General features: G+C 39.6%; 1 protein-coding gene across 5 annotated transcripts in view; it reads right to left on the bottom strand.

Moving 5' to 3' along the window:
- Positions 1-5,269: 5,269 nt before the first annotated feature.
- Positions 5,270-22,383, bottom strand: part of SSBP3 (single stranded DNA binding protein 3) — a 202,753-nt gene continuing 185,639 nt past the window's right edge. For 2 of the 5 annotated variants that reach the window (XM_039319842.1, XM_039319839.1), the window contains 11 exons: positions 21,455-21,521; positions 21,266-21,342; positions 16,224-16,312; positions 16,023-16,071; positions 15,704-15,739; positions 14,177-14,231; positions 12,349-12,419; positions 11,615-11,693; positions 9,960-9,988; positions 9,128-9,229; positions 5,270-7,695 (listed from right to left, as the gene is read on the bottom strand). In XM_039319842.1, the coding sequence (XP_039175776.1) occupies positions 7,666-7,695; positions 9,128-9,229; positions 9,960-9,988; positions 11,615-11,693; positions 12,349-12,419; positions 14,177-14,231; positions 15,704-15,739; positions 16,023-16,071; positions 16,224-16,312; positions 21,266-21,342; positions 21,455-21,521 (684 nt within the window). In that variant the 3' untranslated portion in view covers positions 5,270-7,665. The remainder of the gene's footprint in view (positions 7,696-9,127; positions 9,230-9,959; positions 9,989-11,614; positions 11,694-12,348; positions 12,420-14,176; positions 14,232-15,703; positions 15,740-16,022; positions 16,072-16,223; positions 16,313-21,265; positions 21,343-21,454; positions 21,522-22,383) is intronic. The other 3 variants (XM_039319843.1, XM_039319840.1, XM_039319841.1) reach the window with 2 other exon arrangements.

Here is a 22,383-nt window from a genome sequence, read left to right as displayed (position 1 = left end):
CCATTTGCCTTGCAAAAGAACATGTTGGAAATCAGATACCAAACGACACATGTTGCTAACAGAGAACAAAACTGATCTTGCTGGTTAAGACATTCAGCAATATAGGTATATTAGACTGAAAGATTTTTGGGCACCAGATGAAAACCCTTTTATTTTCGAAGTCCTTTAATGTAAGATGCTGATGGAGATTAGGTGCTTATGTATATTTTGTCCCGTTTATTTTTTTCAGCTGAATATTTTATGGGTCTGTTTTAGAACTGCATTTAGAACTCTGACACAGGAATGTACATTCAAAGTGATGACATGGGCGTGTACAAAATAGGAACTGTTCCAGAGCTACCTTGCAAGGAGGAAAATCTGCCCATAAGAAGCACATTACCCTTGATTGCAACTTCATTACAACAGCTCCACCCCGCTTTCTTATTATGACTACCTTCTCAGCGAGGTTAGCATCCTCTTGGATTTTCAAAACTAGCTTAAAGCTACACCATCAGTACTGCCTCCACCTTCTCCTCCTTTGCCAGGTTTATCTGCACAAGAGATTAAAGATATAATGGGAAATGCTGTATCCCAAATTAGAGATGAAATGAACAGAGCAAATCTGAAAGCAAATGAACAGAGCAAATCTGAAAGCAAAGAGGAAATGAAAGACCTCCTTAAACAGAATAAATCTGAAAGTAAAGAGGAAATGAAGCAGCTGTTAGAGGACAATAATACTATCTTGAGGCAAGATATAGTAACAGCTTTATCTGGCCTGGCTTCTGTGGTCGTGAAATTGGATTCTAGAGTGGAGGAGGTCGCAGATAAAGTTGATTTTATTGAAGATAAATTCCAGAATATGGAAAGAAAGTGGAAATTTCACAAGAGGATATTCTTATGTCCCAGTACAGGGAAATGGAGCATGCTTTGAGAATCAGGGGTTTGAAAGAAGATATGAATCAAGGTTTGACAGAGATGGTGCTTAATGATCTAGCTCCTGTTTTGAATATGGATAAAGATGAATTACGCAGAGAAGTGGAAAAAGTTTACAGAGTTAATTCTTGGATTGCGAAACAAAAGAACTTGCCAAGAGATGTGGTGATTTATTTTACAAAGAGGCCTCTGCGTAATGAAATTATACAAGCTTATTACAATAAGAGATTTCAGATTGCTGCCCAAGATGTCATTATTTTAAAGGAAATTCCATCAAGAATCTTAAGAAACAGGAAAGACTTTGCTTTTCTAGCTAATGAACTCAAAGCAAGATCGATGTCATTCAGATGGGAGATTCCGACGGGTATTGTTTTGAGCCATGCGGGGATGCGTTATAGGCTTAACACGGTTGCTAAAGCCAAAGAGTTTTATAATACGGTCCTGGGAGCAGGCTCATCTTTATCTATGATCCAGAAATCTTCGGGCGGCAAAGAGGTGGAACAGCAATCTGAAGGATTAGGTCTGATCTCTGCTGGGAAGTCACAAGTGGAATGGCAACGTCAAACAGAGGTTAAAGAGCAGAGGATGACCCGTGCAGCACACAGACGCAAGGAAAAGGAACAACAGAAGAAAGAACCCAAAGAATCTTCTTCTGAAAGTGCTTCATTGCCGGTGGGAGGAGCAAGACCCAAGAGTTCTGCAACACATTCATCAATGGCAGATCTTCAGGCAGTCTTCTCCAGGCTCCTGGTTAAGGGAGATGGCAAAGTTCCTGACCTGGAATGTTAACGGCCTTAACTCCCCTCAGAAAAGAAAGAAAATCTTTTATTATTTAAAGCAACATAACAATGATATTATCTGCTTGCAGGAAACTCATATTTTACTTAAAGATCAAAAATATTTAGCTAATGCTCATTTGGGGTCTCATTTTGTATCTCCTGCCCCTGGGAAAAAAGGGGGAGTGGTTATTTATGTTAAGCAAAATCTACCAGTTTGTCTGGTAGAATCAGATCCTCAAGGAAGATATGTAATGATTGAACTTGGATTATATGGTAAGAAAATACTTGTAGTGGGACTGTATGCACCAAATCAGCAACAAGAACAATTTTATAAACTGTTACATCAGAAAATAATTTCGCTGGACTATAGATCTGTGATATTAATGGGGGGGCATGCCTATTTAATATTTAATAAAAAAGTGAATTGGGCCTTTAAATCTCATATTATAAGGATCTCTTTACTTAGGGTTTGGAGGAAATATTATAAAAGTGATTTTAAAATACCATTATGGGCTATACCTTGGCATGCGATAGAGGGGATAAAGAGAGGTGTTAAAATGGATACGGTGTCTTATACACAATTACTTAGATGGGATGGTCAAAATTGGCAGTTAAAATCTTTGGAAGACCTAGCACATGAAAATATTACCTATTCTTGGTTTCAATATAGACAATTAGTAGATAGATGGAAGATGGACCGTAATTTAGGCCTGCTTAGAGAAGATGAAAATCTTTTTAAGCAAGTAAAGGATCAAAGACAAACTCACATTAAGAGAATTTATGGGGTGCTAGTGGAACTGGATTCAGAATCAGAATTAATTAAAGACTGTATGATTAAATGGGCGCAGAATTTTGGTGAACCAGTTCTACTGGATACCTGGGAAACTATCTGGGTGAGAAATGTTAAGTTTACACAAGCCCAGAATTTAAGGGAGAATTTTTATAAAATGTTTTACAGATGGCACCTTGATCCACAAAAGATGTCTTTTATGTATCCTGACTTACAGCCTAAATGTTGGAGATGTGGCTGCCTGGATGCCACTTATTATCATATTTGGTGGTCGTGTAAAAATATAAAAGCTTTTTGGATTAAGATATGGTGGAACATTCAGAGAATTTTTAGAAAGAGGGTAAAATTTACTCCACAATTGTTTTTGCTTGGTATTGTTACTGATTGTGATGCTAAGGAGGTTATATTGATGTTGAATCTGATTACAGCCGCAAGGCTGTTAGTAGGCCAATACTGGAAGAAGGAATCTTTGCCTACTTTGCAAGAGTGGTTTTTTAAAGTATCTTACTTGGCGGAAATGGCAAAGATTTCGGCTTTCTTAAAAGAGCAAACACAAGAGAAACTTTTTGCTGTATGGGAAAAATGGATAAATTTCATACAATTCAAACTGGATTTGAAAAAATATCATTTAGCTTTTTTATAACCTGTATAAAAACTCTACTTTTTCCTTTTTTTTCCCTGTTTTTCTTTTTTAAATACTTTCTCTTTGTAAGGATTATAACTCTTTTTTCATATATATTTTATTTTTAATTATCTTATAATTTTGTTAATTTTTTTTAATTAAGCCTATATTCTGCTCTGGGAAGCTCCGGGGGGGGGAGGGAGGGGGTGGTTTGGGAGGGGTTGGGGGAGGGTTGTATTGTTTTGTTTTTTTTGTTGTTGTTGTTATTGTTTTTTTTTGTCTTTGTAAGTTTTTAAAAATTTTTCAATTAAAAAAAAACTAGCTTTAGAGCACATTACAAAAATACATACTTGTCACAATCAAGTTTCATTTACAGCATTTAGAACTTCTGTCCATGAGCAAATACACGAATACAGAGATCAATGATTTCTACAGCTATATTAGATATAAATATATACTATTCTGTGTATATACAGCAATGCAAAACACAGCCGATTTGATCCTAAGTTATGAATCTGATTTTATCCCCTCTTGATAGACTACATATAAGTTTACAGTTCTACCTACACAAATATTTAGACTTTGGAGGCTATTAAGCTTTTTGCAGGTTTCCTTGGAAGATACAGATTTACAAAAATTGCCTTGCAGTTGTCCACCTGAAATAATTGTGCAATTCCTGTGAAATCTTGCAAATGGGAGCACAGACTATTCTTTCAGATTCTCTCTCCATGCCTAACAGAAGCAGAAAATGAGCTCCCCAAAATATCCCATTGTTTTTGCGCAACAGATAATGGTGTCCATTCAAATTTTGATCAAGCACAATTGAAACTTCAATATCCCAAACTACTGATTGATAGGAAATTAGGGTTAAAATATGGACTATGAGCAAGACTTGTTTTCTAATTTGCTTTGGTGTTCCTGTCACATTGTTTGCACATGTGAAGTTTTTTTTTTTTTTAAATTTAGATTAGAAAGAAAGAAATGTATTCAGAATATAGCAGCTTGGCCAGAACAAGTATTCTGAGCTGGTGACTCATTAGTTACTTATAGTTGTATTAGATGTTATTAGACATGACTAATTGTGTGCTTCCCACACCGCTAGCATTTAACTGGACTCTTATTGTGGAAGCAGTAGAACCAAAATAATGTCAATTAAGATTTAAAAGTTAAATATTGTGTGATAATCCCTGGACAAGGATGTGCTTGTTTACCCAATAAACAACTCAAGCCATGAAAGGGAATCCTTCAGGCCACACCAACCAACTTGTATGAAGATGCAATGAGATGTATTCATTTGTTGTATTGTGCTATCACGTCACATGGACATGGAAGCAATTTTGATTCATCATTTTAGTAACCTTTTCACACTTCAAGCAAGCCAAAAGTTGCTTTGAAGAAATAACTATTATGAGAGCACACGCAATTAAGCTGGATTTACTCTGAACTATCATTGAGAGATACCAGATACCAGTAATAAGTATTGTTAAAATAATCTATTCCTTAACTCTCCTATAGAAGATGTAAACAAAAAAAAAAATCAAAAGTTTTTATTGTTTTTGTATAATAGAATTTATACAAACACCTCTGATTTATCTTATATATTAAACTGCAGGTAAACTATTTACTTGTATATTCATTTTAATGTTCTGTAGCTTCTTGGCCAGGATTCACAGAACAATCTTAAGAGAATCGTAAAGTTTTTGTTTTTTGTAAACAGGATACACTCTGGGCAAAGCTGTGCCAAGTTCTGCGGCTTGATGAATTCAATTTCTGCTCTTGTATTTAAAAGAAAATGGCTGTTCTTGCTGGACTGTTGCACTCTATAGCAGTGTTTCTCAACCTTGACAATTTTAGGGCATGTGGACTTCAACTCCCAGAATTGCATTGCTGGCTGTGGAATTCTGGGAGTTGAAGTCCACATGCCTTAAAATTGTCAAGGTTGAGAAACACTGCTCTATAGTGTCGAGAAGGCATCTTACTTGATTTTGAGTCTGTCTAAAAGGAATGTAAAAATGGGTTCTAATCTAGACCAGTCACCATGTTTGTGATAGGTATGAAATGCATCTTCAGAATGTAGTGGCTTCAAAGAGACTATAATCAGCAGGTGACTTTCCACACCAGGTTTTCTGGAATCTCTGCATCCAGGAGAGAATAATGAACAGCAAGGACGGGAAATCAAATGTTTATATTTATTACAGCATGGGGGGAAAAAGAGAAAAGATCTTGATTTATCCTTTAAAAACCATCCCAGACCAATGAAGACATTTAATTTAGCCATCACTTTAATACAATGAAGCCTGCCAGTTATCTCTTTAAAAAAAGTGTTGCATTAGGAATCGAACAAATCTTCATTTGAAGGTTTATTATTATTTTTTCTTTAAATATAATCCTGACTGTAACTGTGAGAATCTTCGTTTGCCCACCCCATCCCCATCGTCTTTCTAAAAAAAAAAAAAAAACATAATCAAAATGCCTAAGAAAAGGGCAAGCATTTCTTTTTTAAAAAAATCATTGTCTTCTTAAAAATTACATGGTTTCAAGTACTTTTTTTTGATAGTTAGAGTAAAAACAAGCCAATGTTTTCCAAAACAAAACCAAACCAAAAAGAAAAAAGAAGAGAAAACTAAAACAAAACCCCAAACAAAACCATAAGTAAAAAAAAAAAAACATTTCATTAAGGGGTGCAGAAAAAAAACATCCCTTTAATAAAACATTATCAACAAATATCGTACACAAACTACAATGTATAATAATTACTTTTCCTTTCCCTCGCTTAACTTTAGAACCAGACTACAAGGTAAGAAAAAACACTGAAACAAGATACAATGTCCTCAAGAATCCGCACAAAGGTAGGTAAATCCAGGGTAAGATAATATTTTACATAATATGAAATACATAGATCAGAAGTGAAGGGTTTTTTTTCCTTTGATATAAAACAAAGACCAGCTACAAGGGGGTGTAATGTACAGAGATCTCAAGACTTGCGAGTTTCACTATACATGATATGCTTTTCTGTAGTCACCCCGACCAGGAGAAGGTAAGATTTAATTTTTTTTTTAATTTCTGCTTTTAATTACAGAGTGAGAAGGAGGGAGAGAGAGCCTACAGAATAGCAAGTATACAATTTAACAACAATAATTACTTAAAAATATCTCCATCCAGTTCCAGAGCATATACAGTGAAACCCTAGTAAGATCACATCATTTCATTAGAAAACCCAAAACAAAAATAAAGCAGATGTTAAGAAGTTTGCACTCACAGTTTTTGAGTCCTAGGTCAAGTTTTTAATGCCTTTTCATTTTATTTCTGACACCATCCCAACAGGAAAAAAAAAAATCCCAAGTACAGAGAGTTGACTTACAACCATTTAACAATGCTTTGAAGTTACGATGGCCTTGGAAAAAGTGACTAACGACTCATCCTCAAAACTATGACCATCACACCACCCCTACGGTCGGGTGATCGCCATTCAGGCCCTTGGCAACTGGCTCACGTTTATGATGGTTGCAGCGTCTTGCGGTCACATGATCAGGATTCGCTACCTTCCCAGCCAGCTTCTAACCAAGCAAAGTCAATTGGGGAAGCCAGATTCGCTTAACATCCAGATTTGCTAATGGCCATGGAAAAAATGGCCGTAAAATCAAGTCTGGTCATGTGATGACTTGCTTAACTATCGCATCGCTAAGCAACCAAAATCCCAGTCCCAATTCTGGCTGTAAATCTAGGACTACCTGTGCCCTAACTCTCAATACCCCACCCCTCCCCCCCCCCCGAAATTCTGACATTTTCCAAATTCTGCAAAAGGGCAATTCATAGCAGTGCTTGGGGGGGGGGGAGGAGAGGGGGGAGGACAAGCAAAGGAGGGGGCTAAAACAGTGCATGCCACAGTCACAGATATACCCAAGATCACAATGAAACTTTTGGAGGATGTGATCCTACAAGGGAGCCAGCTGCATTACAACTGAGGCAGGGAAATCTTTTCAGATCTTCTTGATGAAGGAAGTGTTGTGCTGCAAGACACCAACGTAAAAGGGAAGGGGGAGTGGGGGGGGAGGAGGTCTTCTGAACAAAACCCACCAATTTATATAAAAAAAAAACTGTCCAGTTTTATTATTTTTAATGGCTACAGAGACAACATGAGATTTCATATCTAGACTAGCTTCCTTGCGTAGCACAGCACAAACATACAAGAGGTTTTAAAAGAATAATTGAGCAAAGGAGGCTGGAATTGGGCGCTAGAGGCTTCTGCTGTTTGTTTCCCAAAAAAATGAACAACCCAAAAAAGTGTCATATACATATAATAAATCCTTCTGCAGAAGAAGGATCTTGTCATGTCTTGAAATATTTTAAAGATTTGTCCTTCATTGTTTTATGGAATAAAAAGTTCAGCCTTTTTATTGCATGAAACTAAAAATTAGGGCTGGATCCCCGGCTCTGAAGGTCTCCCTGCCAAATGCACCTAGCTTCTTCTCTTCTTGCATAATTTCTTGAGATCCTCCAAAGGGCAGCCGACTTTTTCTTTATCCTGGAGAAGAGGATGTGGGGGTGAAGGAAGAGGGAAATCACACACTCATTGTCATGCTGGGAGAATACTGGGTGAGGAAGGGAAGGGCAAGGAAAAAAGAAAGAAGAAGAAAAAAATCACACAGTAAGCATGAGGCCAAAATCAGAACAAATGGCTAAGTAATGTGCTAGGTAAGAAAATGGGGAAAGAGATCAATCTCCCTAACTGATTCAGGAAATCACAGACAGAAAATATGTTAAAAGTTCTAATTTCCATTCTTTTATCTCCTGTTTGTTTGTTTGTTTGTTTATGAGACTTTTATACCGCTTTAAGTGCAAGCACTCTCTAAGCGGTGTACACCAGTAAACAATGTATATATATATATTTACATTGCCCCCAACAATCTGGGTCCTCATTTTACCTACCCCGGAAGGATGGAAGGCTGAGTCAACCTTGAGCCGGTGAGATTTGAACCGCTGACCTGCTGAACACAGTCAGCTAAAGTGGCCTGCAGTACTGCACTCTAACTGCTGCGCCACCTCGGCTCACCAACTCATTGTTGGTCAACAATGGTTAGTGGTAGGTTGGTGGTTAGGTGGAAACTCAAGTGTTGCTGCTTTTACTATTTCTGTTGTCATATGTATACAATGATAAAGACCCTCAAGTTAGAATGAAGATAATACTACAATACTTTACATATTTTTGCATGAAACAAATTACACTAACAATGAAGATGTTTCTTTTCCTTAATTAACGTTTGCTTCGGTTGTTGGATCAGCATCCCTTTCTTGAAGCTATATTTCGTATTAGCATAACTGGCAGAACCAACCACTTAAGTTATCTCTATTGCTTTGACCATTAGGGATAATTTTCAAAAAGTCCATCCATTCAAGAAGATACAGAATAGTTGTGCTTTCCTACTTCTTCTAATATCCTCATTGAAAATCTGATTCTAAGCTCCTCGTGGTAAGACCTATCATTGATTTATGGTACTTTATTTTTTTTTAAAGTATATAAATAATAACAATGGTAATGATTTTCCTACATTGAAAGGGCCTCTGTGATCAATATAAACTCTAGCTAGAAGTCGTCAGGCAACAAGTTTCTCTTATGCACGTACAGTACACAAGGTTGCTGTACATTCAAACTGTGAGAGCCAAGCATACTTCTTTTGTGTTTGCTCTCTGGTTCTAGCACTGTTTCAAAGGAACTCTCTATATTACCTTATTTCTTTTAAATAACTTATGGTCTCTATTTTCCTCATTTGGAACCATTTATCTTCCTCTTGTACCGAAGGTATGCTACATCCAAATATCATACTGATTATCTGACTCTGGATCTTTTCCCAGTTCTATCAGCCCCCACATCATACTTTCTTGATTTTTTTTTTAATCTGCTGTCCAGGAGCACCCTCACATTGTCAGCCATATATATATAAAACAGATACTGCTCAAAGAGTCTTGAAAAGCTCCAAGATTGAAATGCCATGTGTTTAAAGAGCGGGTGTAAGAATGACTCACGTTGTCATTTTGGAAGGAATGGAGGAAGTTGCCTCCCAGTTCACCATCATCTCGTGGAGTGCCCGGAGGATTGCTAATGCCACTTATGTTGTTTGGAGAATTCTACAATTAAAAAGAAAAAAAGGGGGAGGGAAGGGGGAACACACAGACCACACACATACACACTGAAAGTGAGAGAGTGTCTTTCAGCAATGTGTACACAAACAACTATAGCAGTGGTTCTCAACCTTTTTAATGCCATGACCCCCAACCGGTCGTAAGTCGAGGACTACTCAACTGGTACAGCACTGTTTGCAGAATGGGACTTTTGGCGGGCTCAGCAGGGCAGAGACAGCCTGGACAATTCCTATTGGCTTTTGAAAGCCAATAGAATTAGACTCTATTCAAGAGAGTCTATTCTATTGGCTTTCAAAAGCCAATAGAATAAAAGGGAGTAGCACAGCTAAGGAAAAGGGGGAAAAAATGGCGGACTGCGTTGTTTGGCGACCCCCGTGAAATGGTCGTTCGACCCCAAATGGGGTCCCGACCCACAGGTTGAGAACCACTGAACTATAGGAAAATACATTGTTCACGGATGAGCAAAAGATAGCTAAACATGAAGCTTGTGCGTAGAAAGAACGTATTGCACTTCACTTAGAGCATAAGGATCTTCATCTGCTAAGTCAACAGGGGAAGTCTGCCAACTAGTCTGGCAAACTAATAAACTTGGACAGGAGGACGAACATTTCCTCCCTACTTTAACCCATAGTGCCCTATAATCCTAAATTTGCCATTTAATACCAAAAAAGATAAGAAGCCCCCACCTAAGTATATTAGCAACATATCGACTTACTTTTGGAAGTCCATCAATGTCTCCTGACCCTTATGAAAGAAGATTGGGATGGTGGAATGGAGAGGAAGAGAAAAACAGGCTGTTAGTGGAAAGACTTCGCTTCCCTCTTCTAAACCAACATTTCCCCCAACTAACATTGAAACATTTAGATCCGAAACCTACATGTAGAAAATAAGGCTGCTGCAAAATGTAAGGCTGGACCTTCTGGGAAGCAGCTGGCAGTACATTAGTGAGTTGTAGGTCACAGCTGGGCTAATGCAAACCTCTTAACATTTGCCTCTAGAAAGGGACATGCTGGGGGATGCCTCAGCTGCCATTCCTTTGCATGGAAAACTCCCTGGAGCAGAGCCCAGCTCACCTTCCTGCACAGCACTAGAGTAATGGTCTAATCGAGTTGCTACGGCCTCGGCTCCCTCCCGTGAGCTTTCTGACACTGATCAAGATGGAGTACAGCACCTCTACTTCAGCAAGATGTATAAGGCAAGCATGGGAGGTTAATGGGTCTTTCTGCTGCTTTAATTAAAACACACACACCACAGATAGGTTCATGCTGCTTCTTCTCTGTTATCTATCAACAGGAGTCCAGCAAGCTTGTGACTAGCGGTTCCTGTTTTCTGGCTAATTTTCGACACTACGAGAGTGTTTAAGAATGGCAAAGACATTGGGATTGCTGATTATCGACATAGGGCTAGTCACCTGTGAAAACATGGAGGAATTTTCCCCAGAAAAATAAGGAACAGGAAAATCAAAGCCATCCATTTACTAATGAGAAAGCCCTATGGGTTCTGAAGACAAAGAGCACCAGTTGTAGAAATGTGTAGAATATCAAGGCAAAGATATTATTAATACAATCTTAGTCACACGGCATATTTATTCCTGTCCTAGTGTTGAGCCTTTAAACATTTCCTACAATACCTGGGAGTGATGCCATAAGAGACCAAGAGGTATCATGGAAAAATAAAATGGCAGTGGTCTGTTGCCCACGTTGCTGGATGAGGTTGGGGGTGGGTGGGATAGAGCATGTTGGTGTGGGGAACTATGGAAGGAAGCAGCCAGCTAGAGTAGAAGGATACTAGATTAGCAATCCTCAACCTTTACGCCTTGGTGGCTCGGCGGGGGAGGGGGGGGAAAAAGGGGAACAGGCCTGTGCAAGTGGCATGCCAGCCCATGCATAAATATGCCAGCCTGCTCTCATGCAAGTCGAGCTGCATGCATGCGCACTTGCCCACCACTTGTGGATGTTGAACTGCACGTGCTCCTACAAATTGAATTGGGTGCATGTGTCTATGTGCCGGCCAGCCACTTGTGCGGCCTGATTCCTAACAGGCCTTGGCCTGGTAGTGGGCCACGGTCCAGGGATTGGGGACCCCTGTATTAGATTAAAGGCTGCCTCCTGGAGAGGGCTTCCAGGCACCTAAAACTGGCTGAGGGAATTCTTCCCTCTGCATTCTGATCAATGTCTTACTACAAGGCCTTCTCTCCTAGGTTCCCACAACTCACTCTGACTTTGGAATGATTTGGCTTCCTTGTAAAATATATAAATTGAGCCACTCATTGAATGTGGCTTACCCAATCAGAAACCCCCAGAGAACCAACTTCTATCAAGAGATGGAATCCTGTGTGACTTTGCCCCAAATATTTTTTGTTCAGCTTACCTAATGAGCCATTCATGTGATGGGGTTCCATCCCACCCATGCCTCCCATGGGGCCATCTGATCCAGGCCCCATTGGGAACTGAGGGGGGAAAAAAGAAGGCATCCATTATGATTGATCATTTGTATTGTAAAATGCCACCCAACCGATTATCTTACATATGAAAAGCTATAACATTCAGAAAGTTAATATGTTCTGCAAAGCAGGATTTTTTTTTAAGTCTGTTACTAGGAAAAGAAAATCTGATAGCTTCAAAAGAGAGAACAGCTAGAGATATCAAATTCCATCAGGCAAGATGTGGTAAAACACACTAATTTTTAATATATTGGATTTTATTCTACCCATACCAGACAGCTACCCAAGTTTTGAAAGAAAGCTGAAATTATCACTCCCTTGAAGAGAGAATATAGCAAGTAAATGAGGAGGAAATTTTCAGAGCGACCCTTGGTAATTAGCTTCAACTAAATGTGCAAGATGGAGTAGGGTTCAAGCTGTGTTCTCTTTAAAAACAGCAATGCATGGGATGGTCTTGACCAGAGCCACATGAATACTACTATTTTAATAAGCATAAAAAATTAACAAAGCCCTGAAGAGTTAATCACTTGTTAATGGTTTGTTTTATTTCTATTTTGAAGCAAATTGCTGAAATCAATTAAACTGCTTTACCCTCAACTGATGAAGTTAATTATGATTTGTTATGGTATCTGATATGTAAATTGTTAGAAAGCAGACTTACATTCGACCGACTGCCTCCAGGCGGTACAGGATTAATCATTGTGTAGATGTTGTCACTTGAATTTGTCGAATCTATAGAACAGTGAAACCCACTAAGTCAGGGTGATTAATTCATTTCTTAATTAAAACAAACTCATGCCACTTGAACTCATTCTTTCGAGCTTTATCACCTAAAATTCCCTCTAAGTACCACCATTTTCTGGCTAATTTGTATTTAATGAAGATTCACAAAGTTTTTAATCACAGAAATTCAACTGTGAAAAGAAGTCTGCTACTAACCAACGATCATGAAGCCTTTTTGCTACGAGAGATGAAGAAAGATAATTTTCTGCCACATGCCACTTAGCGCCTCAAAATTAGCCAGTGAAATTATCTCACTGCACCATAATAGTTTTACTTCTTTTTGAAAGAGAGTAATATTTATCATTTTATGTATTCTTTTCCCCAATAAAGCAAGTGCCTAGATTTTTAGTATTGGTAGCAGGAGGAAAGTCAAGCTGTAGGATACAAACACGAAGATTTATAAGCAGGCCACAGTAACGGAATTAAAAAAGGCGGGAAGATTTGTGGCTGAATTAACATATGGATTGTTTTATTATGATCTAGTAAGAAATGTAGGTCAGAGTCCTCATAAAAATGCAGGAGGAAAGCAGTGGTAATATTAAAGTGTAGCTCCAACTCTGCAGCTGTTGTGCACCCGTTACATGCAACAGGGCCACCTTTTTCAAGTGTCCCTTTCTATTTTTTCTTCTTCTAATTGATGCTCAAAGTGTGAGCCAAATCAAACTTTGGTCCTGTCAGAATATCCGCCATACATACACATACACACATTCCATTCTCTTCCTTTACTGTAAGGCAAGATGAGGAACCATGGCCCCTTTATGACTTGGGGACTTCAACTCCCAGAATTCATGAGCCAGCCATGCTGGCTCAGGAATTCTGGGACTTGAAGTCCCCAAGTCATAAAAGGGCTCTGCTATAAGGGAACCAAAGGCTAGGAGGGGATTTTAAGCAGCCTTCTGGGAAGACAAGTGGACAACACTGTGCAAAGTGGCATTCCAAAACTGCTGTGCATCCTCTGTAGTGTAAAGCCGGATGATGAGTTCCTGGCTACTTCTCTGAGGAATTCCTTGGCCCCAGTACAGGGAAAGCCCACAAAAGGGGGAACATTACAGCCTTAACCACACTGGATTTAGGGAGTTTAATAGAGTTTATTTTACATTTTCCTCTAATTCCCTTGGGGTCTGTAGAGAATGATTTAAGTTAGATTCTGCAAATCACCCAGACACGTTTTACTTTGGATAAAAAGTTTCACCAGGATGATGAAAAAAAAAAGAAGATGAAATAAGCCTATTATAATAAGTCAACATTTATTAAAAATTATCAAAGGGAGCAGTGCCACACACTTAACCCTGCTTGCCAGGAGCTTGATGCTGATTGCAAACTGTCTTTAGATGAACCCAGAAAGGCTGATCCAAAGGTGAACTTCCATTGTCTAATTCCTATGGGACAACTTCCCCATGCTTTAAGCCTAACAGAACCTAAGCCAGGGGTAGGCAACCTTGGCTCTTTTATGACTCGTGCTGGCTCAGGAATTCTGGGAGTTGAAGTCCACGAGTCATAAAAGAGCCAAGGTTGCCTACCCCTGACCTAAGCCATCAGTGGAAGAAAGGAAGGAATCATTTTCATTTGATTATTATCTGCAGCTGTTCCAAAACAAATAGGGCATCAACCACAAGCAAGTGTTCTCTTGTCATTTTCCATCAAGGCCAACAATGAAAGAAACTCTCTTCCACGCCGCCTTTCCCATTCTCTCCCCCATCCCTTACCTGCAGGGCTAGGCATGATGGGTGTTCCAGGAGGACCTCCGCCACCAGGGGGCCCCTGTTGACAAGATTAAATACACATCAGGCACCACTGTGATAACGTAGCCTGCAATAGGTCAGCCAGATCTTGCTGCTGTCAGCAACAATGTCTCACCTTGGTATTCAGCCAAGCATTAATCTCCTGCTAAAACCTTCCATGCACCCTTGTAGCCAAAGTGCAATTTCTTTGTTTAAGCCTCAGGAAAAATGAAGGTTTTACAGAGAGATGGCAAGGTGCTTCTATGGAAGATGCACAAACTGGGTCTATCTGTCAGGGAAGGAACAGAAGGAGGACCATCCTTTCTGTAACCTTCATATCTGCAGAAGTTGCAACAATAAGTGGGCAGTTTAGAGCTTTGTAACTTGCTATGTGAGTGTGTTAACTTGATGGTCTGATTCCAGTCCAATTAAGAATTAAAGCTGCTGAAAATTCTGACTGTAACTGCTCTAAGATAAATTAAAAGTGGAGTATCACAAGTATCACATCATTCATAATGCTGGGGGTTAGAAAGGTATTTCTTTCCATACTTTAGGGTAGTATTTCCTAGCCTTGGTGATTTTAAGACACGTGGACTTCAGCTCCCAGAAGTCCCCAGTCAGTGTGGCTGGCTGAGGAGTTATGGACGTTGAAGTCCACGTGTCCCAAAGTCACCAAGACTGAGAAATGCTGTTTCAGGGGGATGTTGACTGAAGGAATGACTTCCTCTGCATCTTATGCTAACCAACATCCTCTCTTTCAGCATGCTTTATGCACTATGCTTCCTGATTTGCATATTATACAGATGTGGACGCTGCCCTTCAGCAGGAAACTTTTAACCATAATCTAGACTGCATACTTGTGAATACAAGTATCCCCAGAGCTAGTTAACAAATAGACTGTCACTTCATGACATGCGATTAGGTTACTCGTGAAACTTTCTTCTCCCAGTTGTCTTGACCTGTCCCACCAGATCTGAGAGAAGGGACATGCTCTGGGACTCTCAGCAAAGAAGTGTCACCTAGGAACCATGACTCCTCTGTGACGGTGACTGTCTTATGGAACAGCATCTCCACAGGGATCAGAAAGGTTCTGATCCTGTTGGCTTTTCCAGAAGACTGCAAGGTCCTGGCTCTGGGATGTTTATGGAGCTCATTTTTTTCAATACAGCCTTGACTTGGGTTTTTAATTGATCTGGATTTGTAGGCGATGACCAGGCTGAGCCTGAAGGTGGGGTCAAATGCATCACCAGTTTGGAGTCTCTATGCTCCCATAAGAGACCTGAGTCCAGTCCATTGATCTGGAGCCAATTTGCCTTGACCATTAGTAGATCAAATTCCTGTGTATAGGTAGCATGAAATAAACGTATGGTATTTTTGAAATCTATCCTGGTTCCTGACTTCTTGCACCTGACAGGATTATGGATAATGTTCTTTTCTGTGCTCACTGCCCACTGATGAGATGGGTGGCCACGCATGTTTGTTCAACTGATGGATTAAAAAATATGAACTTACCACATATGTACCAGGTGATGAAGAAGAATATGGAATCTGCAAACAAAGCACACACAAAACTTTTCAGAGAGGAACTTTTTGACAAGGGAGGGTTCAGAACCCTAATAAAAATATTTATTGTTTTTAAATATGCTTAGGAGGATAGGACAGCTGCACAGAAGTAAATGGAGGATATCCCATGTCTCCTGCTCAGGATGACACCCCGCTGGGAAAACAAGAGCAAGGGATGCAGCATATATTTAAAGGGAGATGCAGAAAGAAGAAATAAACTAAATTCCAAGGTCCAAGTGATAAAGGCATTCCACAGAAAAACACTTACTGAGTTAGCGCTGTTGGGATTGGGCCATGGTCTACCAGCTCCTGGACCCCTGGAGTTCAAGAAAAGAAACAAAGCTTTTAGCACACACAGACACACACACACCCATTTACTCAAGCCCAAGTAGAGAGTAAAACAGCACTCATTTCCACATCAAACAAAAGGTACATCAGTCAAAAGCCAGGAGCATGAGAAATGCCTTACATGTTAATCCCAGGCATGCCGGGCCCTAGAGAGTTGGGTGGAGGTCTCATCCCGCCGCCATAGTTCTGCAATGATAACCAAGGATCAGTCTACCATAACGAGAAGGGAAACCGGAGAAGAAAAGAGAAAGGAAAAAAAACAAACAAAAACGAGAGGGTTAGTTTGTGAAAATGAACTTTAATTAAAAAAAAAGATGATGACAATGAACATACAGGTAAACTTAGCAACTTCTAAAAGTGAAATAGGGCTGTGGCAACTCTCATTTTGCTGTTTGACTGGAAAAGCTTTAAAAAAAAAAAAACTTAAAAGCCACCAAGTTTCCATCTCTTAGTAGAAAATATACTAGAAACTAGAAACGCCCATTGGGCAAAAGCTTCTGGCACTGCCCAAGGTATATCAACAAGGGAGTAGCCCCACCTGGAAAATAAGTAAGATCTAAGAAAAGTAATTCAAACCAAAAACAAACAAACCAAATGCAGTTTGTTCCTTACACATGAATCCAAACAAGTAGGAGATGTAAAATAATTAAATTACTTGCTTGGGATGGGGTAACGGTTGTGGAGAGACTGATGTGAGGAAGCAGAACATGAGAGTGAGAGAGTGAGAGAGTGAGAGAGAGAGAGAGATTGATTGATTCTGCTTTAGGAAATACAGAATAATGAGCAAGCAATGGGTTTGCCCAAGAGGAGATGTTGACAACAGCAAAGTGTGTAGCAGGTTTGTGAAGAGCATTCCTTCCTCCCAAAAGTCTTCAACAACAGTAACAAAGAGCAATGCTGATCAAGTAGCATCTCAACTGCATACCTTTAATTTTATTTCTTAAAACATCACAATCATGAAAGACACATGGCCAAAGAAATAACATTATGGGTCTATTAATAGGATTACTAAAACCCCTTAAAATTAGAGCACTTAAATCTTAAATGTTAGAGTGACCCCACTTAAATTCACTTCTAGATATCCAAATGTTTGCTTAGCCCAATCTTCCAGTATCAATCTTCAAAAAAAGATCAATGCAAGCTAGGCATAACAATTTGCTTTAAAAATAGGTCTAAAGAGGAAAAGGGAGCAAATCCATCATGTTGTTGGTAACATGCAGGGCTGCTGTTTGTGGTTGAAGTATAAAATAGGAGGCATGAGTCAAGTCCTCAACTCCTGCTCCCTGTTTGACTCCTTGCTGTATCTTAGCCATGACAATGTTCTTTATGCAGAAATTGTAAATGCTACTAAATAAGCCAGTTGGATTGCATGATTCCTGAACTAAAAAATCTGCACAGGTTGCTAGTTACCAAATGGGCTATTTTCCCCATCACGTTGTCCTAACCAAACGAAATCACAACCACAGCTATGTTTATAATTAGGAGGTAAAACACAATCTAAATTCCTGAGAGGCAAACAGACTGGCTGAAATATTAAATGAAAAAAAAAAAACCCCTCCCCATCTAACAGTCCATTACAGCCTCCACGTGATAGTACTTTCCCCCCTCAACATTTAATCTTTTATTGGCTAGAACAGAGACTTACATTACTCACAAAGTGGAACAACTGCAACCAGGGAAGAAAAGGATTTGCTCCGAGTTCCTCACTCATAGCCCATACACAGAAAAGCATATTACCGATAGAAAATTTGTCTCTAACATTCACACAAGGCTTCATAAACATGTGGTGCAATCACACTTGCCGCTTACAATGGCTAAATGACATGCCTACATCTCCAAAAGTATGAAAGAATGCTACAGCTAATATGCTGTTTCATCTTGATGAGCAGCACCTGGTTTGCTTGACATATGCCGTGAATCCAGAACCTTTCACGAGGCCATCTTTGTTTGGCTGGTGCAATTATAAGAAATGCAAACTTTTGTGATAGTATACAAGAAACTTTTGAGAGCTTTGAGGTCACCAAGAGTTCCAGACTATTTAAACCAGACAAAAGAGCACCTCGAATCTAGACTGGCTTGGAAACAAAATCCCTTTTTTTCTCTCTCTCCTGGTAGGTTCTCATTCTCTACTGGCCATCAGTACTGTTCATACGCTTTTCTTCATGTGATATACTTCCCAAAATAGATAAACATGCTGTTTTCACAGCCAGAATTGATGCAGAAGATTTACGTAGGGCGCATATTCTAATTATTTCATCCCAATCACTGCAGAAGATTTCAGCGCAAATGTGCTCTGAAACTCATCAAAATTTATTTGTCCCCTTCTCCAAATCTAGACATAACTTCTGTCTTTGCTTATGCCTGTTTAGTTATCTAGTCTTACCCTAACAATAATTGGCCTGAGTGATTGCTCTCTTATACTTGCATATTTTGTTTATTCTGGTAGAAGTACAGGGTCAGAGTGCAGGTCTGATTGAATCAAGAAGAGCAATATGGTAAGGAAAGTTTGTAATGCTCAGTACTTTTGCTGCTGCAGCAAATATGAAAAATATCACAGGATATTTATTAGTTGATGCGTGCAATTTGCAGCAAAAAACCAAAATATATTCTTGCACATTTTCCTTCTAAGATGCTATCCAATACTTTACAAGATTGCAATATCAAATTTGCTGGAATGGATTAAGCAAAATGATTTTCCAAAGGCTATTAGCCCACTTTCCTTAGCAAATGGATACTCTCTCATATGCTCATTTTCAGGGCCGCATTCTGCATTGGATGCTTATAGATAGTTTCTGCTTAGGAGAATGCAAACATATTGTTTCTTTTCCATTTCCAAGCTGTTCTCACTGTAATTCATTGTGATAATTGTTCAAATTGGGCTTAGCAGTAGTTTTGCATAACCAAAGTTTGAAAGATTCAAGTGAAGTAGCAAACCATGAAGTGAACAAGAGAACTATTATGAAAGGCCAGGAAAGGTGTATAAAAAACTGCTGCATATTGTTGTCCCTAGGATTCAGATACCGACTGAATCACACGCAGCAGTGTTTCCCAAACTTGACCATTTTAAGGCATGTGGACTTCAACTCCCAGAATTCCACAGCCAGCATTGCTGGCTGTGGAATTCTGGGAGTTGAAGTCCACATGCCTTAAAATGGTCAAGTTTGGGAAACACTGACATACAGCAATAAACTTTGAAGACTGAGTAAGATACAAGTTGGCGAGTTTTGAAAACATGTTTTATATAAGAAATCATCACCACCACCTCAGGTCCTTGGAAAGGACTCACTAGGTCAGGGGTAGGCAACCTTGGCTCTTTTATGACTCGTGGACTTCAACTCCCAGAATTCCTAAGCCAGCCATGCTGCCATGCTGGCTCAGGAAATTCTGGGAGTTGAAGTCCACGAGTCATAAAAGAGCCAAGGTTGCCTACCCATGCACTAGGTGGACAACAATGCCAAATCTAAACATCTGGCTGACTGTGCAACCAAATATAATAATGCTAAGCCATAATCTATGATTTACAAATTGTAATGAGTTAAGGTCTTTAACATATTAAGCAAGCACATGGGCAGCCAAGAATATTTTATAGTTGAGTACAATACTAAACCTAGACACTATTCAAATGAGAGCCCAGAAGAAAGGGGATTTCCATCTGAAGGCGACATATTTACAATGCTTCATTAAGAGTGATGTCATCTTGTCAGACAGGCAACATATGTAAGCACGTTTGGAACTTGGAACTCTAGTCTCCAACCTATACAGCAGGGGTCTTCAAACTTGGCCCTTTTATGACTTGTGGACTTCAACTCCCAGAATTCCTCAGCCAGCATTCTGGGAGTTGAAGTCCACAAGTCATAAAAGGGCCAAGTTTGAAGACCCCTGCTGTATAGTGAAGATGATTTTAACATGCCTCTGCCCCTGGCTGCAGATGCAGGAGAACATAAATATGGCTGTTAAATTCTTGTCCTCCCTTAACTGAATGCTACCAAATGACTTCACCTTGACCTGTGTTCTCAAATGGTTAAATGCATGCTGCAGTGAGGAATGGCGGTCTGTAACCACAACCAAAGAAAAACCTGTCTGAAAATGTAACGTGACAAGGAGAGGCAGATGTTTCAGCTTGGCAGAGGAAGAAGCTAAGAGAACAAGCTGGCAGGACAGAGTCACAAGAAGCAAGCTTATGAAAGAAGAGGTTTGCATCACTCCCAAGACAACAATAAATTATCAGACTACTCAAAGTTACTTGGAATAGTCAAGAGGCAAGCAAAAAGTGGACTCAACGAGAGAAGAGAACTTTCACCTCTCTTCCCCAACTGACTTTAACCTCTGAAAGTCTGTTTCACAGATCTGGAAACTGTTGGCCTGAGTAATTATCCCTAAGACAATCCTGGGGGCAAAAATAAATATAACAGACTGCAAAATTTTATCTCTGAACAAGAGCTCTGAGGGCAGCTTAGAAACCTATCTAGATTCTTCAGGTTTAAACAGAATCAGAACTTTGGAAAGGAGAAACGAAGTGTGATTTGGTTACAACCAGGATTGTTTCAATCCACCTACTCTTCCTTTGTCTTCCTTCATTTCCTGTCTAGAATGTAGCGAAGGTGAAGTATATGATTAAAAAAAAAAAAAAAGGCAGCGGGGGGCGGGGGGGGCGGAGAAGCTTGCTGAGTGGGATCTGTGTGTCTGCTCCTGCTATAAAGAACGAGGTAAATCAAAACAGATGAGACTGCAGCAAATTTAATTATTAACATTGATTCAACTGAAATACATACAGCATTCTATCTGCAGCCTCCTCTCTTCCCACCTTGCACTAAGGTTATCATTCCTGAGTGGGAAAATCCCAACGAGGTAGAAGTTTGCCTAGACTAAAAAGCAAAAACAGAACGGGAATAGGTGGTTGCGTGAAGTACGTGATGGGGAATGTTCTTTTTTTTTTTTTTTTTGAAGCCCTAACTAAATGTGGGAAGGTGGGATTTTTCCAGACATATGTAAACACACTAATGTAAAATGCATTACCGCTAATGGTAGAGAGAAAAGGTCTTAGAAGGAATGGAAGAGCCCCTAGAGGCTGCTTTTATGATGTTTTGCTTGCAAACTTCACAAAGTAGCATGCATAACGCTTGGCACTGGACAGGGGACGAAGTGGTCTGCCCAGGTTTTTACCTGTGGACCTGGGCCCATCGGTCCCATTCCTCGAGGAGGATTCATCCTTTGCATCGGCCCACCCATGTTGGGATGCCCTAGTGAGAGAACAGACAGGAAGATGTTACAGAGTATTACGGAGAAATAAACCAGGAGCAGAGGGAAAAGCCCAGTGAAGGAATTTCTGAAGGCACCTTCAACAGCTGTTACCTTGTTGCCGTGTAGGGTCCATGGAGTTGGGCAGCAATGGCTGTGTACCAGGAACACCTCCTGGAGGCTACAAAAGAGGGAAACAAAGCTGATAAAATCTAAATTATGGATACCCAAAACAATTAACATTCTGCCTTTTCTATATTAACTAGAGCTACAGATAGGCAATACTTTATTTCTAGTCAGGATACCCCCATGCAAAAAATGCAGAACTCATTTTCAGCCAATAGCACATGGCACTGAAGTTAAACCATTGGATGCAAGGCCATGTGAACTGCTTGGAATCACCTGAGACTGGTCTTGTTGAATGTGGGTGAATATAAATCTGAACCCTTGCGAGATGAAATTTTAAAAGCTGGGATGAGGAAGTTGTGTCCCTTCAGCTACTGCTTATATATGACCCTCAGCATGGCATAATTTGCCAGGCAACGTGGAGATGCTGAGAATTCAGCAACATCTGGAGATCCTTCTTTACAGAATAATACTGAGATTATCAAATTGGGTCTCAGTAAATTTACTTAACTAGTTCCATATTAGTTTCTATTTTGGATTAAAGTGACTTCATAGGAAGTTCATTCAAGCTTGACTTCTTAAAAGATCTATTAGTGTTGTCAGTAAATAACATACATATCTATTTCACATGGAGATGTGCAACCTGCAGTTGGAGAAAAAAGTCCTTCCTTGGGAACTCAAGTATCAGTTTCTATGTACAGATGCTACTGATGAGCACCTAGCAAAAACTGTCACTCAGTTAAGAAATTTGTCCAAGTTATTTGACTCCCTTCTAAAAGAAATTGGTTCTGTTCAGGAACTACATAAATGATAAATTCTGCTTTCAGAATTTGCTCTAAGAAAGCAGAGGATTATATATGGACATACTTGTCTACTAAGTTAGTATAAATAATTATAGAAAAATCACGAAGAACAGG

This window comes from Crotalus tigris, unplaced genomic scaffold (genome assembly GCF_016545835.1).
Source record: "Crotalus tigris isolate CLP2741 ecotype Arizona unplaced genomic scaffold, ASM1654583v1 scf7180000023617.9722795, whole genome shotgun sequence".
NCBI lineage: Eukaryota > Metazoa > Chordata > Lepidosauria > Squamata > Viperidae > Crotalus > Crotalus tigris.
Note: the sequence above shows the minus strand (reverse complement) of the source record. Positions and strands in the feature narration are given on the sequence as shown.